Source organism: Halichoerus grypus, chromosome 6, assembly GCF_964656455.1.
Source record: "Halichoerus grypus chromosome 6, mHalGry1.hap1.1, whole genome shotgun sequence".
NCBI lineage: Eukaryota > Metazoa > Chordata > Mammalia > Carnivora > Phocidae > Halichoerus > Halichoerus grypus.
In genome coordinates this window covers 84,642,967-84,661,866 of record NC_135717.1, presented here as the reverse complement: position 1 = coordinate 84,661,866, position 18,900 = coordinate 84,642,967, and the positions used below count along the sequence as shown (strand labels likewise).

The following is an 18,900-nucleotide window of genomic DNA, read 5'->3' as shown; positions in this document are numbered from 1 at the left end:
TCTATCCTATCCAGAGCAATCTATACCTTCAATGCCATCCTGATCAAAATTCCAATGACATTTTTCAAAGTGCTGGACAAACAATCCTAAAATTTGTATGGAATCAGAAAAGACCCTGAATCACCAAGGGAGTGTTGAAAAAGAAAAACAAAGCTGGGGCATCATGTTGCCCGATTTCAAGCTATATTACAAAGCAGTGATCACCAAGACAGCATGGTACTGGCACAAAAACAGACATATAGACCAATGGAACTGAATAGAGAGCCCAGATATGGACCCTCAACTCTATGGTCAAATAATCTTCGACAAAGCAGGAAAGAATAGCCAATGGAAAAAAGACAGTCTCTTCAATAAATGGTGCTGGGAAAATTGGACAGCCACATGCAGAAGAATGAAACTCAAACATTCTCTAACACCATACACAAAGATAAACTCAAAATGGATGAAAGACCTCAGTGTGAGACAGGAATCCATCAAAATCCTAGAGGAGAACATAGGCAATAACCTCTTTGACATCAGCCACAGCAACTTCTTTCAAGATACATCTCCAAAAGCTAGTGAAACAAAAGCAAAAATGAACTTTTGGGACTTCGTCAAGATAAAAACTATATGTGTCTTTAAATATAAAGTGTGTCTCTTGTATATAGCATATAGTTGGATCTTGTATTTTTATCCATTTGTCCCCTTTGTTTTTATTGGATAATTTAATCTGTTTACATTTAAAGTAATTATTGATAGTGAAGGACTTAATAATGTTATTTTTGAAATTTTTTTCTGTCTTGTAGGGTTCCTTTCTTCTTTAATCTTTTGCAATTACAAACAACTCTTACAGTTCATTTCAACCTTGAGAATTAAAACTCATTTCCTACAAATCTTCAGTAGCAGAGGGAACATGCATGGTAAAAGAAAAAAAACAAACAAACATATGCCTATCTGAATATTGTATACTGGAAGCATCAAAGCATCTGGACCTCTGCCTCAATTCTGTCTTGGAGTCATGACCAAGGAATTTTCGTTTAATTTAACGGCATCTTGGACTGATATCTGTATCTTGAAAAGGGGTTTCAGAATAAGTTGCTCTGATTACATTTTTTATTTGAAGTGATATTTGAGACATTTACAAATAGGAAAGAAAACTAATGCCCAAAGCAAACCGATTACTAATTATTCCATTTTTATTAAGGGAAAACTAATAGAAATATAGAGTGCACACACAATTTTTTTTTATAAGCCTCATGTTTGTTAGGTTTTATCAGGGCTCTTTCTCCCTCTCCAACTGTGTGTGTGTGTGTGTGTGTGTGTGTGTGTATGCATGTTATGTTGGGTTTATTATTTCTATTATTTATTTATTTATTTGTGTTCTATTAATTACCTAAGTTTTCTCATTTGGTATAAACAACAAGTTTTGATTTTACAACGACAGAATAAAAAGAATGATAAAAAAAATAAATAGGCTAAAAGGAAGAAATTTTTTAAATCCTGAAGGAAACTTGATTGTACATTGCAGCAAAATTTCAAATGTTTTAATGAGTAGTACCTCTTGATAAAGATGTTTTCCAGGCATATTTCAATTGCTATGAGCCCAAAATGATAAAGAAGTGCAAGGAACTACAGAGAGTAATTGTTTGACCTGTGATGGGTTGGTGGTGGAAAATGTAGAAACCTTTCTTCAGTTCCTGATGTATTTCTTATGTGACAGATACACCTACGGGAAACCTGTCCCAGGACTTGCAACTGTAAGCATGTGCAGAAAATTATTTCATCCCACTTATTGTCAGAAGCCAGAGTTCTGTGAGAAATTCACTCAACAGGTTAGTTTACAGTTTTCTCTCTAGAGGCTATCATTTTTGACAACCATTGAGCTACCCCATTTTACTCACTGGAAAGAGGACATTGGAGTAAGCTTATCCCAAAATATTTACCACCAAAAAGGAAAAATAATTTCTATTCCTGGTCAATAAAATTCTCATTTTGATGTCTAACCCTTAGAGAATATAAAACACATGTGAATATTAAATTCCTGAAGGTCAGTTAACATGTTTAACCCAAAGAAGTTGTGTTGGCATCGGAAGGAAAATAATAGATTTAGTGACTATTGTCTTAATCAGTATGGCATTTATCAATTTTTTTTATTTCTCTCAGCTCAACAGCAATGGCTGCATCACCCAAGAAGTAAAATCAAATGTACTCCAGATTAAAAATATGGGTTATAAAATGCAACTTAAAGTGGAAGCCAAGATCAGAGAAGAGGGAACAGGTTTGCACTCTAAGTTAATACAGGGGGTGAAACAATAAAAATTGGTTTGTTTTCCATAACAAAGTAAGGGTCATAGGAAAGTGGAAGGAAATGAATTTTGGTACTAGTAACTTCCAAGAGTACTTACTCTTCTCTACATATTTTTAGACCTAGTATTTACTGGAAATGGGACCAGTGAAATCACAAACATTGTAACCAGACTCAAGTTTGTGAAAGTGGATTCACACTTTAGACGAGGAATCCCCTTCTTTGGATAGGTAGAGTATATTGCAATTCACAAGTAATGAAGTATCCAGTTGTACTTATCTTCAGGGCACAATGATGTAGCCTATAACTAGTTAATGATATCAGTTAATTAATATGACCCAAACCATGAAGCCAAGCAAAACTACTTTCCTTTGTAAATATCACTGTTAAAATGTGCAATCACATACTATAGTATTTTGAGAATCAGAGGTATTTTTTTTTAGAACATACAGCTAATGAAGATGCTTAATGTGATATGAGTTAATTATTATGTCAAATCTTTCTACCACCCATTTGACAATAAATATATTTCTACCAATATCCAGCCAGCTTCAGAATTTTAAGAGCATTTCTCACAAATGATTCTCAATTTATGGCTACCAGTATCCTCCTTTATACCTGCTGTTCTATTTAGAAATAAATAAGTGGTTTTGTTTTTATTTTTTTCTTTTTCAAATTTTTGTTTAAATTTTAGTTAATTAACATATAGTGTAATATTGGTTTCAGGAATAGAATTTTGTTCATATAACTCTCAGTGCTCATCACAAGTGCCCTCCATAACCCATCACCCATCTAGCCCATCCCCCACCCACTACCCTCCATCAACCCTCAGTTTGTTCTCTATCGTTAAGACTTGTCTTATGGTTTGTTTCCCTCTCTCTCTTTTTTCTTTTTCTTCCCATATATTTAGACTGGATATGTGTAATTTTATTTCTAGACATAGGAACTATAATTGTGTACATTTTATGGCCATTATTATTAAATTATTTTCATACTTGGGCTCGTATTGCATGGAGCACTGGATGTTATACGCAAACAATGAATCATGGAACACTACATCCAAAACTAATGATGTACTGTATGGTAACTAACATAACATAATAAAATTTTTTTAAAAGGTATACATTTTAATTTTAACTAATAATTTTACCCCTTTTATAAGTATTTATAATTATTTATCCATTGCATAATTATTTCTTTAAAATTACTTATAATTTTTCTCAAAAAGAAACACTTTTTGTGGGAGAGGTTATGTGGTTTGTTTCAGGAGATGCAAAAGACCTGAGGATCCAAAAAAAAAAAAGGAGAAAAGGTGAAAGACATGAGGATACAAATAGGAAAAAAAATAAATTTTGTAGTAAATATAGAAGGGTTGTTTTCTGGATTTGCTTTTGCTTTTCTTTCAGTTATGGTAGCAAAGGAATTTGTTTCCATGAGTTCTGTCTTCTCTGAATATTATCCACATAACTTATCAAATTATTTTCTTCTTTAGGTGTACCAGCCACCTGGGAAAGATGTGCCCATCCCCAATAAACTTGTCTTTATCTCTGCAAATGAAGCAAATTATCTTTACAATGCAACTACCAATGACCAGGGTCTTGTTCAGTTTTCAATCAATACTACTAATATTTTGGCTAACAAAATTTCTGTCATGGTAAGTATGAAAGGAAAAAAAAAAACTGAGGACAAAGAGAAACCTTAGTATAACAATCATTTATTCAGAAGTGAAGAAGCACACATATTGTATTTGAGAGAGAGAAATAAGAAGCTGTCTAACTTAGGGATAAACTTAGGAATTAAAAATTTAATTAAAAACAACAAAAATGGTAGAAGAGATACTGTCAGAGTGTCTGATCAATTCATTAGCATTATCTTTAAAATTTTATGTATTATGCAAAAAAAAAATCTTATAGGATTTGGTTCTGAACCATATCAGTTCTTCAACGGGTAAGTAATTCATGTAATTTGTTTAATGTTGTTTTTTTCTATGTCCACTCAGATAATTTGAAGAGTGATCAGAACCCCCACACACACTTAATATATATTGCCTAATGATGATGATCAAAAGATTTCTACAACCAAAAAGATTTTATGCTTGTAATTTCAAACAAAGAATTGGTGAAAGACAATGATTTATTGATTCCACCTTAGATAAACAACATTTAAATTATTTCCATTTCCCAAAGTTCAAATGTTAATTCAATTTAAAATATGGAATGATGCTTAATGTTTTCTATGTAATAGATACCTGCTCTTCCCTAAGATTAAAAAGATAAGTGGAGTGTCCTTATATTTGAAACTCTATAATGATAGAGTTAACAGAGCTGTAAATTATTAGTATTATATACTTAAAAGCAATAATAAAAAAAAAAAACAGGAACTTTATCATGAGAGCAAATAGAAAGGTCCCCAAAATAAACCTAGTAAATCCAGAAAAAGAAAATAAGTGTATCCATAAAATAGCTAAAGAGCAACCACTGCAGGGGAAATAAATGGAATTATCTGCTAAACAACATCGGTAAGGCTTAAAGGTCCAGAAACTACAAGGCCTTGAAAATCAAGTCATAATAATGATAAGAAGCATAGATGATAATTTGCTGGGATTATTTATAAACAATTTTGAAGCCCTTATAGTTCAAAATATTACATTAATATATATAACATAATTTTAATTAAACCAACTTACATGGGACTTCTATTATCTAAAGATTTCCTTTTCTGCTTACTATGATTATTTCCCACTCTCACTGGGACATCATTGTTCCTCTGGCCTTGAGCCACAGAAGAAAAGATAAATCAGTGATGATTTAGCAGAATCAGGGCAAAGGAGATTAATGGGTAGATTATTTCCCTTTAATCACTGCAATTTGGGAAGGTGATCATTTGTTTCTTTGGTGGTCAACAAGGGTGAGGACGATGCATAGTATATGTTAGAAGGGAAGACACAAAATTTTAACTCTTCATTTTGATGGGAAGCTAAAGTGAAGAATTTCAAGATGATATTGATTCTTTGTTTTTCTGTTTTACCAGGCCTACCACACACAACCTGACTTGTGTTTTAACTCTGTATGGCTACGAGAGGAACACCAGGCAGCTCAGCACATTGCAAAGCATGCTTTCTGCTTACATGGGAATTATGTTCACCTGGAACGTGTGGCTGGTACACTGCCCTGTGGCCAAACTCAGATTATCAAGGCATACTATGTACTCAATGGGAAGGCCACTGGGGAGCCAAAGGAGCTCATTTTTTATTACCTGGTAAGAATAAGGACACGAAATATATTTGGATTTTATCAGTAGACAAAAGTGGTTAACGGACCAGGAAAAGTGGTTCGCCAGTGCCCCACCATCTTCCTTTCTCATCCATGTTCCCCTTGATTCTTTCATTTTTAGGCAGTTCATTCTCTCTAGCAGAGATTCAAGAACCCAAAGCAGGTCATGTGGGGAGTAAGAGGTTGAGAAGTGTGTTAGGCTCAAAAAGGTTGCTTTTTTGTTGATTTTTCATTTCAGATCATGGCTAAGGGGAACATCGTCAGATCAGGGACACGTGCTGTGCCTATACAGCTAAGAGACAGTGAGTATCCTTAAGTGTGCTCCCCCATATCCTTCCCAACACAACTAGCTTCACATGTCGGTGACAGCTCACAAATGGGATATTATTCCCATTATCCCTTTATAATAAGGACACAAAAGATGCTCTCCTTATGAACTCTAACTTTTTTTTATTCAACACAGTCAACAGATAAATTGGATTGCCTCCTAAGGCACACTTTTTTTTCACTTCAGTGTGTTTCTTCTATCTGACATTTAAATTAGAAACTTCTGAAAATCTAAGCTTCGTTCTGTTTTTTAACCCTAACAATAAATGTGAAGTGGTCGTCTTTAATCTTAGTATTGCAGAGAAGAGAGTTAAGTATCATGGAGAACAGCGAGGAAAAAGATGATGGACTGGTTTTTTTTCCTATGCCGGACTCTGCGCTAGGCTTTCTTCCCTCAGGAAAGGCTCTCTCCCTTCAACACTTAATGAGGATGCTTACTGTGTGTGCTGCAGGCATGAAACTGTGAACTCACACATGATTTTGAGTGCACTTCATGAATAAGTTGGGGGAAGGGAAACAGGATTATTTTCTATCTTAATTAAATCATGTCAGGATTTAAATCACTGGAAAAAGAACCCATGAGCATTCTTGTAATTAACTGAAATTAAGGCAAATACTTCACCAAACTCCACCTCGACCCAGAGCTAAACTTAACAATGGTTGGGATTTGCTCCATAACTGTGATTTTTTTAAAAGATTTTATATATTTACTTGAGAGAGAGAGAAATTGACAGAATGAGTTGGAGGAGGGGCAGAGGAAGAAGCAGACTCCCTGCAGAGCAAGGAGCCCTAAGCAGAACTTGATCGCAGGACCATGGGATCATGACCTGAGCCAAAGGCAGACGCTTAACTGAGCCACCCAGGCACCCCATGATTTTTTTTTAATAGTTACTTTCTCTATCAGGCTGGAAAAGTAAAACATCAATTATATTTTTGTTTTTCCATATTGAAACTATACTGGAAGAGGTTTAATTAATTTATTTTTTATTAACATATAATGTATTATTTGTTTCAGGGATACAGGTCTGTAATTCATCAGTCTTACACAATTCACAGGGCTCACCATAGCACATACCCTCCCCAATGTCTATCACCCAGCTACCCCATCCCTCCCACCCCCCTCCACTCCAGCAACCCTCAGTTTGTTTCCCGAGATTAAGAGTCTCTCATAGTTTGTCTCCCTCTCTGGCTTTGTCTTGTTTCATTTTTCCCTCCCTTCCCCTATGATCCTCTGTCTTGTTTCTCAAATTCCTCATATCAGTGAGATCATATGATATTTGTCTTTCTCTGATTGACTTATTTCGCTTAGCATAATACTCCCTGGTTCCATCCACGTCATTGCAAATGGCAATATTTCAATTTTTGATGGCTGCATAATATTCCATTGTATATATATACCACATCTTCTTTATCCATTCATCTGTTGATGGACATCTGGGCTCTTTCCATAGTTTGGCTATTGTGGACATTGCTGCTATAAACATTGGGGTGCATGTGCCCCTTCAGATCACTACATTTGTATCTTTGGGGTAAATACCCAGTAGTGCAATTGCTGGGTCAAAGGGTAGCTCTATTTTCAACTTTTTGAGGAAGCTCCATACTGATTTATTCATTTGAGAGAGAGAGAGAGCACGAGTAGGGGGGAGAGGCAGAGGGAGAAGCAGACTCCCCGCTGAGCTGGAAGCCAGAAGTGGGGCTTGATCCCAGGACCTGGAGATCATGACCTGAGCCGAAGGCAGACACTTACCTGCCTGCACCAGCTTGCATTCCCACCAACAGTGTAGGAGGGTTCCCCTTTCTGGAGGAGGTTTAATTTGAAAGAAGGTACTAATTAGTACTCTCAACAATTAACTATTGTGGGGGCTCCGGGGTGGCTCATTTGGTTAAGCGTCTGCCTTCAGCTCAGGTCATGATCTCCAGGTCCTGGGATTGAGCCCCACTTCTGGCTTCCAGTTCAACAGAGAATCTGCTTCTCCCTCTGCCTCTCCCCCCTGCTTGTGCTCTCTCTTTCTCTCTCTCAAATGAATACACAGAATCTTTATAAAAAATTAACAATTGTTTGAATTAAATGTTAAAGAGTGCTGCCAACTTCGAATATCATTTATCCCAATATTTATATAGGGATAGTTTGATATAGAGAATGGACCCACGTGTGCATTATTTCCCTTCAATGCATCATATAGCATGTTTTTCTATTTTCTCACAATAATGGAACATATAACACCTTTATAGAAATGGATGAGTGTCTTAAAACATTATATGTTTATCTGATTTTTCTTTCCTGATATTTTAATTTGTGCATCATTCGGAAAAGGATCTCTATATAATAATATAAGGAAGAGTTTACTCATTATTTACTTCATGAAGACATCACAAAAAAGGTAATGCAAGTAACTCAGCCAATAATTGAAAAGAATTTCTTTATATACTCAATGAATTCACAAGTATTTAAAATAAAACTATTTTAACCACACATTGTAGTTATGTTATTAATTACCAGTTTGTTCTTCATAAAGATGTATGGAAAATCCTTAACTCTATTAGTTAAAAGAACCAACTCTGTTCACAGTTTGTCTAAATTCAACCTTTTTCATAGCTTGCTCATCTTGTTCTTTTCTTATACCATCCTGCAGTTTTAACCTCATGGTGCAAATTACTAATTTCAGAAGTATTTCTGAGTCTGTTTTAAATTCAGAATTCAGATTTTAAATGACAAAGCCTTCACAAATTTCATTACTAAAAGGTTAGTTTCCTTCCAATATTCTCTGGGAAAAAAAAATCTGCCATGACTTCTCTATTTTTATGATGCTTCAATCTATTCTGAACTACTATTGCTCACTCCCAGACATGGCAATACAAGGATTTAAACTACCCTCCTATTAGAGAGAAACTTATTTCCTTTTAGGGGTCTAAGTTGAACTTGATCCCTCCAATGGGACAAAAATATGAATGCCCTGACACTGCCTTAGTCATTCCCAAGGGCGGGGGAGGAAGGAGAGTTGTTTTTAAATGAGCATAGTTTCAGATTTGCAACATGAGAAAGTTCTGGAGATCTGTTTCACAACAATGTGAATATACTTAACACTACTGAACTATACACTTTAAAATGGTTAAGATGGTGAATTTTATGTGTTTTTTCACCACAATAAAAAAGACATATATTTGAAAAAAAAAGTGTACTCTATGATTATATCTTATAAATTATAGTTCTGAATTTAAATTGAGGATCACCTCTGGCCTGCAGTCTAAGTGAAATGGTTTTCATTCATCATGTAGATATATGAGATATATACTCATTATATATATGACATATATAAGAAGTTCCTTATTCTATAATTTTTTTTTAATTTTATTATGTTATGTTAGTCACCATATAATACATCATTGGTTTTTGATGTGGTGATCCACGATCCATTGTTTTCATATAACACCCAGTGCTCCATGCAGTACGTGCCCTCCTTAATACCCATCACCAGGCTAACCAATCCCCCCTCCCCCCTCCCCTCTAAAACCCTGTTTGTTTCTCAGAGTCCATAGTCTCTCATGGTTCATCTCTCCCTCCAATTCCCTCCCCCCTCATTTTTCCCTTCCTTCTCCTAATGTCCTCCATGCTATTCCTAATGTTCCACAAATAAGTGAAACCATATGATAATTGACTTTCTCTGCTTGACTTATTTCACTTAGCATAATCTCCACCAGTCCCATCTATGTTGATGTAAAAGTTGGGTATTCATCTTTTCTGATGGCTGAGTAATATTCCATTGTATATATGGACCACATCTTCTTTATCCATTCAACTGTTGAAGGGCATCTCGGCTCTTTCCACAGTTTGGCTATTGTGGACATTGTGGCCTTATTCTATAATTTTTAACTGAGTCTGGCAGACTTTATAAAATATTTTGTATATACATACATATGTAGAATAATTTTGAGCTATTCTGATGTAAGTTGGTTACCATCTTAGTTAAGTGGAAAATCAGACACAGACTTGCGTGTAAGGAATTTTTACTTATTCTGCAATTGAAGTTGTAAAGGGACACATTAGCTGATTAATTTCACCAAATAATTAGAATGACATTAAAGAGCCTATGCCATTGAATGAGTAGGCACAGTTCTAAACTGGGTTAAGATCTAACAACAGTGTTCTGACCCATGACCGTCTTGTCTCATTTTCTCCATGTCCCCGGAAAAGGCAGTTTTTCCTTATCCTTCCCTGTGGAGTCGGACATTGCTCCCATTGCTTGACTGTTCATCTTTACCGTTTTACCAGATGGAGAAGTTATTGGAGATTCAGAGAGCTTTGAGATTGAAAAGTGCCTAGCCAACAAGGTGAGGGTCTTCAACATAAAATCACAAAAACACAAATAAATGGTACTATACTCACCCATTTACCTCAGAGAAAACGGGTCCAGAAAATTAAATGAGTTGCCCAAGGGTTCCCAGCAAGTTAATGGCAGAGCCAAATCTCCAGGCACCTAGCAGAGTACTTTTTCAACTATGTCATATTGCTACCACATAAAACATAATTCAATCTTGTGTCCATGATGCCCAACTCCACTGATTCAATGGCATGACGTATGTATGATGCTAGGACTCAGAAGTTCCAAAAACCTTAAGGACAAATACAAATACCTAGAATTACCTTATAATGGATCAGAGGTAAAGACAGGCTTCTAAAAATCAAACAAGCTATTTGTCCCTTATGAGGTATCAGTTGTTCCTGGAGGATAAGACTGAGCTATTGAATAAACCTTTTCAACAGTAAAGGCAAGATGGGAAAAGACGTTCTTGACCTGACACGTCGGCAGTCCTATAAGGTTAAGGTAAAGATGATTCGGGACATGTGGGTGACTGCAGGATCGCAAAGATAGAGGATGTGCTGGCTGACTTTTCCTTCTATTCTCACAGGTGGACTTGAGCTTCCGCCCAGCACGAAGTCTCCAGGCCTCACACGCCCACCTGAGCGTTTCAGCTTCTCCTCAGTCCCTGTGCGCCCTCCGTGCGGTGGACCAAAGTGTGCTGCTTGCGAGGCCCGAGGCTGAGTTGTCCACGGATTCGGTGAGTTCCCGGCAGCCTCGGGGTCAGGAGGGGCCACTGGAGGGCGGGAGGTGACAGGAGGCAGGAGAAGCCCCTCTTGAGAGTAAAATATAAAAATAGTCACCATTGTCTAATTTTTTACAATTTCTGGAGTTTTCTCACATACATTTTCTCATGTGATCCTCCCAGGGAGTAACAGACACATTTTAAGATGTGGAAACTAAGAGAATGTTTGAGAGATTTGTGCAAGATTACCAGAAGTAAATGACATAGCTGAGCTTCTGAAACTGCCCACAAGCTTTGATCTCTTCCCTGACATAACTTCTTTTTCTCTAGAGAATCAAATCTAAATCTCAGTTACTCATGCTTTACGATGATATTAATGAAAGCTACATGTTTTAAGATTCACCACTTATGTGATGCTCTTATTTAAAAAAGAATTAAAAATGGGGCACCTGGGGGCTCAGTCAGTTAAGCGTCTGCCTTCGGCTCAGATCATGATCCCAGGTCCTGGGATTGAGCCCAGAATCCGGCTCCTTGCTCAGCAGGGAGCCTGCTTCTCCCTCTCCCTTTGGCCTACCCCCTGTTTGGGCTCTCTTTCGCTCTCTCTCTCTCTCAACTAGATAAAGAAAATCTTTTAAAAATAAATAAAAAAGAAAAAAGAATAAGTTCCCAAAGTATTAGATAATATGGATCATACCTAAAAAAATCATTTTTGGTCAATTCAGTAAGTTAGCTTTTTATAAAATTGATATTTACAAGCATAAGTCATGTACCTCCCAGCAGATCTAACTATTTTTATTTCTAGAGTTCTTGTGGTCTATGAAATTGAAAGTGATTCACAAATTATTTTCAACTTAAAAAAAAAATGACCTACTACATCTCTGTCAGCTTTGATGAATCACAGACTAACTAAAATTTTAAGTCTCTTCTTTTTTTTTTCTAGAATTGTATTAATTCATAGTGGTAATATTTGGTGTATCATGTTGATCTTTATTTTCTTCATCATCATCATCATCTTGCAGGCACACCATGTGCTGGGTCTGTTTTAGGAGCTGGGGAAATAGTGGTAAACAATCATAGTCCTTGTCCTTAGAGAGCTGTCATTTTAGAGGGACTATAATAAGAGATTACATGTGGCTCAGAAAAATAAAAGGTGAAAAATTGGTTAACAATTAGCATTAGGAGAAAGTACTTTCAAACATGGGGTTTTTGAAGAGAAAACTGTAGGAAGGAAGGGAAACTTCAGAAACAACTTTTCTAACCTATTTAAAACTAGATTACTAATATTTTGAAAATGTTCAGTATGATGCAAGAAAAAATTAAAATTTGATCATTGTCAAAAAGTTATCACTGGCAAATTTTATAGCTTTCATTGCCTTATGCATCAATGTTCAAGCAGATCAACTAATTAACTTGCCTATTTGGGAGTTATCATTACTTATCAATATTGGAGGATAAATCAGTAATATTGAAGTTCCTTCTGGTTTTGTTCTAGTATCTACTTCTCAAAATTCATTTATATGTATTATATTTTTTTTAAAGATTTGTTTATTCATCTTGAGAGAAAGAGAGAGAGAGAGAGAACATGCTCACACACAACTGGGAGGGGCAGAGGGAGAAGGAGAGAGAGAATCTCAAGCAGACTCCCTGCTGAGCATTGAGCCCAACACGGGGCTCTATCTCACAATCCTGAGATCATGACCTGAGCCAAAACCAAGAGAAGGATGTTTAACCAACCGCACCACCCAGGAGCCCGATATGTATTAAATTTTAAAACTGTAAGATAAATATATCAAGAATCACTATCCTGTTTCCAATCATCAAAATTAACAGTCTTCAGAATGGAGGGTATAATCAAAATTTTTCTCAAACTTGTCTTTTATGACAGGTCAAAATATCTCCTCTTGGCATAATAATTATTACATAAAAGACATATTTCTCTGACTAGAGTTCTCTATTTGAATTAGAAGATGGCATGAGGAAGTTAACCTGAAAAGTAGGGAATTTTCTCCTGGGTGCTTTCTTTGGATTATTTATTTGAGAGAGGGAACAGGGGGAGGAGCAGAGGGAGAGAATTTCAAGTAGACTTAGCACTGAGCACAGAGCCCCACACAGGGCTTGATCTCAGGACTCTGAAATCATGACCTGAGATGAAATCAGGAGTTGGACACTTAAATCAACTGAGCCACCCAGGCACCCGGAAGAATGGCTTATTTTTTTCCTATACTCTGTATTTATGGTAGTCTATTCTAAGCTGTTTTTCAGCTTGTGTTGAAGGAATTCAGTCTACTTTTCAATATTTTTATGTCTATCCTATTTTGTGTCATTATATAAATTTAATAGTTGCTTCAGTTGCATTACACAGCTTTGAATATTATAGAGGTAAGAAAGGATTATGAACATAACGAGATTTGGGTTCTTAAAATTTTTTAAATCTTTAAATCACTTGCTTTGACAATAACCTGAAAACTAGTCATTCACCCAATATAGAGGATGCATGCTCATTTATGTGACCATTTGGTTCTTCTACTCAAGAACAAAGTAAATAGATAAAGTTTGAAGGGTGTTTGTGGTTAGTTACCTACTGCTGTGTAACAATCTTCCCCAAACTTAGTGGTTTAAAACAATAAACAATTATCATCATATGCACTTTCTGTGGATTAGGAATCCTGAAGTGACTTATCTGGGTGGTACTGGCTTGTGATCTCTCATGTCAGTCCACATGTCAACATGTTAGCTAGGGCTTCCGTCATCTGAAGACTTGACTGAGGTTGGAAGTCTACTTCTGAGATGTGTTACTCATATAGTTATTGTCAGGAGGCCTTAATTCCTCACCACACTGACTCTTCCATAGGGCTGCCTGGGTGTCCCCACAGGGAGCAGGTGATTTCCTCCAGAGCAAGTGATCTGAGAGAGAAGCTAAAGCTGCAGTACATTTTATGACCTGGGCTTGGACTTTATACACTATCACTTCCACAAAATCTTATTAGTTATAGATGTCAACCCTATTCATTATAGGAGAAACTACACAAGAGCATGAATACCAGGAAGTAGAGATTATTGGGGGCAATTTTGGAGGTTGTCTTCACAGTCTGTCCTCTAACTCCCAATGATTTATGACCCTCCCACAGGTAAAATACACTCACTTTCCTTCCAAACTCCTAAATGTCTCATTCCCCAATAGCAATAGCTCAAAGGCTGAACTTCATCATTTAAATTAGGTCCAGGGGCAGATGATGTTTCTTGGGTGTAGTTCCTCAAGTACAATTCCTCTAGATATGAAGACCTTGAACTAAAGTGTACTTAAGTTATTTACCTCCACACATCCAGCATACAATGGTGGAACTAGCATACTAACACTCCTGTTCAAAAGGGGAAACAAAGTCACATGGGAGTTATTGGTCCATGGCAATTCTGAAATCCAGCCAAAGGTTCAAAGTCCTTTGATTAGGACTTGTCTTACTCCAGCTTAGGAAATAAATACCCAGGCCTCTTGGCTCCACTCTATGGATTCTTGGTTCTTTCATTTAAGTCATCCTTGTTCAAAAAAAAGTGACCTGTGTTTGCAATCGTGTAGACATTGTTCTATTGAATATAGATGATATATATTCATTTACGTACCTATGTGGTTCTTCTATACAAGAACAAAGCCGGGGCGCCTGAGTGGCTCAGTCGGTTAAACGTCTGCCTTCAGCTCAGGTCATGATCCCAGGGCCCTGGGATGGAGCCCTGCATCGGGCTCCCTGCTCAGTGGAGGCCTGCTTCTCCCTCTGCCTGCCACTCTGCCTATCTGTGCTATCTCTCTATCTCTCTGTCAAAGAAAGAAAGAAAGAAAGAAAGAAAGAAAGAAAGAAAGAAAGAAAGAAAGAAAGAAAAAGAAAGAAAGAACGAACAAAGCCATATAGAAATAGAAGGTTAATAGATTGCAATAATCCTACCTAAATTTGTCGGAGTATTAAGTATTCATCAAACACAGAGATAATTTAGATCTCCTTCCTATATTTGGTCTAGTTTTACCTCTAGAGTGAAATTTTCATTAATCCTTGGTAATTTCAGTTTTATTATTCCTTGGAAACATTTTCCCAGATAGGTTTTATATCATTAGAACAAAAAAAAACACTGTTAAAAATAAACAAACAACAATTTTAACTTTTCTCTAAGGTACCAACTACTTGAAGGTACTCAAGAAAGGATTGGTGATGGGGGCGCCCGGGTGGCACAGTCAGTTAAGGATCCAACTCTTGGTTTTGGCTCAGGTCATGCTCTCAGGGTCGTAAGATCCAGCCCCACATTGGGCTCTGCACTTAACATGGAGTCTGCTTGGGATTCTCTCTCCCTCTCCCTCTGCCTTTCCCGCTCCTGTGTGCACTCTCTCTCTCTCAAATAAATAAATCTTAAAAAAAAAAAAAGAAAAGAAAGGATTGATGATGATTATCATATTTCTCTCAGTTCCCTGGATATTTCAAAAGAAAAACAGGTTAAAGTTCTGTCTTTAATCTCTCCACTGTTACAGGTATATAATCTGCTAACTATGAAGGATCTTACTGATTTCCCTGAAAATATGGACCAGCAGGAAGAAGAACAAGCAAGTTGTAGCCCTCCTTATGTCATTCATAAAGGAGCCATCTATATACCCTTACCAACTTATGATGAAGACGATATGTATCACTTCCTAAAGGTAAAGTCCTTATTACTTATTAATGTACCAGCTTATGAATGTTTTAATGTTAGTAAAACTGTATATAGTTTTATATTATATTTTATATATATATATATATATAGTTTAGAATTGTTTAGCCTAACAGTTGATAAGTCAGAGCCAGGGCTAGACCTAACCTCTGCCATTTCATTGAAATAATTTTGTTATATTTGGTTTATTTGCAAAAGGCCATAAGTAATAAAATCTTAATAAGCCATAAAGTTATAATTTTACCACTCTATTTATATTTATTGAGTTTGGGTATCTCCGTGAAACTAATATAACATTAAGGCTATTGGGGTTACTTAGGGACATTACTAAGGAAAATATATTTCATATAGTCTATTCAAGTTTACAAACCTATTGAGTCACCATTTTTACAGGGTATGGGATTAAAGGTGCTCACCAACTCTAAAATCCGAAAACCACAGTCATGTTCAATGATCCACCCACCTGTAGGAAGAGAAGGGCAACCATTGATGGCAGGTAAAATAACAAGTTATTTTCAATTTTCTATTACATCCAACAATATCACTTTGCAAAAAAAAAGGTAAAATGAGATAGATAGTGTAACCATTTTATACATAGAAAAACCAAGATTCAGATAAGATGTTTCTTGCTGAGATCATTTAGCTGGTAAATGGCATAGCCAGAACTGACCAGAGTGTTTTAAATTTGAGTCGGATACTTTAAGTTACAAAGGAAGAAGTTCAAGTTTAAACTATGAAAATTTGGGGGAGAAGGAAATTTTCTGGAATTTAATAAGGATAGAATTGTAGGCATATGATATAACTCAAAAAAAACTTATAAAAATGTATAGATATAAATAGCTGAAAATTGAAATAAATAGATATAATGAATAATAAATGGGTAGATATAACTGAATCAAGTATATGATACAATGAAAGAGCTACAAAAACTAGAATGTTTTGTGAAAGTTCTTGAAAGTAATTTAAATAACATAAAACCCATTCCCATGTCTGTTTGGGAAGCCATCATACAACCTCAAAGGGTTTGATGACATAGAACAATATACATGGAGAATAAAACTTTAATAATGTCCCTAGCATGAGAGAGAGAGAGAATGGTTCATCTAAAAAAGGGATTAAAATCATGTTAGACAATGATAGAAATGATTAGGGCCTGAAACTGCAAAAATCAAGAAGTCATAAAAATTGGAGTTATTATTCATGCATGTGTTCCATGAATATTCACTGAACACTTACTTACCTATGTTCTGGACATAACGAATATTGAAAACAAAAATCTTCACCTTAGGTTATGTCCTAATATGGACACAGAAAGAATGTAAACAAAATAAGCAAGTATATTAAATAGTCTATTAAAAGATGACAAAAGCTATGGGAAAAATTAAAAGAGAGAATGGAATATCGAGACTAAAGGAGTTACAAGTTTCAATAAGGTGTTCAGTGAATATCCTACCAAGAGAGTGAAATTTGAGCAAAGACTTGAAGGAAGAGAACAAAATAAGAGACTATCTGGAAGAAGAGTATTTCATTCATAGAAAGCAACACCAATAATAGAAAATACCTGTAGAGTGCTTACTCTGTTTTAGAAGACCGATGAGAGGGAGATAGAATATAGATGGCTTTATTGAGATGTAACTGACGTATAATATTATATATAAGTTTAAGGTGTACAGTGTGCTTATCTGATGCTCTTATTTTTTAGAGGGGTGGGGCAGAGAGAGAGGGAGAGAGAGAATCTCAAGCAGACTCCCTCCTGAGCACTGAGCCCCAAGCAGGGCTCAATCTCATGACCCTGAGGTCATGGCCTGAGCCAAAACCAAGAGTCAGACACTTAACCACTGAGCCACTTAGGCACCCCTTGATGCACTTATATATTGTAAAATGATTATCACCACAGCATTAACTAAAATTTCCATGACCTCATAATTTCCATTTCTTTCTTTTAAGTTTTTATTTTAATTTGTTACTTAACATACAGTGTTATATTAGTTTCAGGTGTAGAATTTAGTGATTTCCTCACTTCCATACATCATCTGGTGCTCATCATAACAAGTGCCTTCCTTACTCCCCATCACTTATTTCACCCATCTCCCAACCACCTCCCCTCTGGTAACCATCAGTTTGTTCTCTATAGTTAAGAGTCTGTTTCTTGGTTTGTCTGTCTCTCTCTTTATTTTTTTCCCTTTGCTTGTTTGTTTTGTTTCTTAAATTCCACATATGAGTGAAATCATATAGTATTTGTCTTTCTCTGACTGCCTTAGGAATATTATTCATCCATTTTAAAAAATGAAACCTTGGGATGCCTGGGTGGCTCAGTCGGTTAAGCATCTGCCTTCGGCTCAGGTCATGATGCCAGGGTCCTGGGATCAAGTCCCACATTGGGCTCCCTGCTCAGCAGGAGGCCTGCTTCTCCCTCTGCCTGCCGCTTCCCCCTGCTGGTACTCTCACACTCTCTCACTTTCTCTCTCTCTCTCTCTCTGGCAAATAAATAAATAAAATATTTTTTTAAAATGAAATCTTGCCATTTGCAACAACATGGATGGAGCTAGAGAGTATAGTGCTAAGTGAAATAAGTCGGTCCATTTCTTTCTTATGGTTTTCACCAATTTTTAAATGGAAAAGCTGAACCTAGAAAGACTAAGTAACTCAACCCATTAAGATGCCACAGCCAGTTTAGATATGGAATGGGGATGGATTCAAATCTGGCTGTTTGACTCCAGATCCATGTTTTTTAACCTCTACACTATTCTGTCTATCAAAGGCTCTAAGGTGAGAGCTTGTCTGGAACATTCTAAAAGTAAGGAAACCATTGTGGTCAGAACAGAGTGAATCAAGGGAGAGTGAGATCAGTGGAATAATTGAGGCCAAATTGTATAGGGCCTTGTAGGTCCTTGTAAGAATTTGACATTTTACTCTGCATAAGATGGAAAGATTTTCAGAAGGGGTGGGTGAAATGATCTAATATGTTTCTTATATAGATCACCTAAATACTACATTTAGGAGAAAATTAAGTTTTGAGTTTTTATACCTTTTTGCTTGAAAGTAGCAAAGGTGAAAAATGAATACAAGTATTACTAAGCTAGATTGAGTGGCCCTTTAACAGCTATGAACAGAATGTCCAGGAGAAAGTATTTTGTGATCAGCAGTGAAATAAAATATAAGTGGGTGTGTCCAGGGATCAACACATTTTGATGAAATCAGATGGGAAAAAGAAGCAAAATAATAATAATAATATTTTGTCTTGGGAAATTAATCTAAAGGCATTTCAGTAGAGTTTATGAGTTGTGA

General features: G+C 36.2%; 1 protein-coding gene across 1 annotated transcript in view; it reads left to right on the top strand.

Moving 5' to 3' along the window:
- LOC118548818 (pregnancy zone protein-like) overlaps positions 1-18,900 on the top strand; it is a 49,192-nt gene that overhangs the window by 13,015 nt on the left and 17,277 nt on the right. The window contains 10 exon segments of the mRNA XM_078074089.1: positions 1,700-1,811; positions 2,143-2,257; positions 2,405-2,514; positions 3,777-3,938; positions 5,315-5,542; positions 5,795-5,858; positions 10,025-10,212; positions 10,792-10,941; positions 15,437-15,601; positions 16,006-16,108. Coding sequence (XP_077930215.1) covers positions 1,700-1,811; positions 2,143-2,257; positions 2,405-2,514; positions 3,777-3,938; positions 5,315-5,542; positions 5,795-5,858; positions 10,025-10,212; positions 10,792-10,941; positions 15,437-15,601; positions 16,006-16,108 — 1,397 coding nt within the window.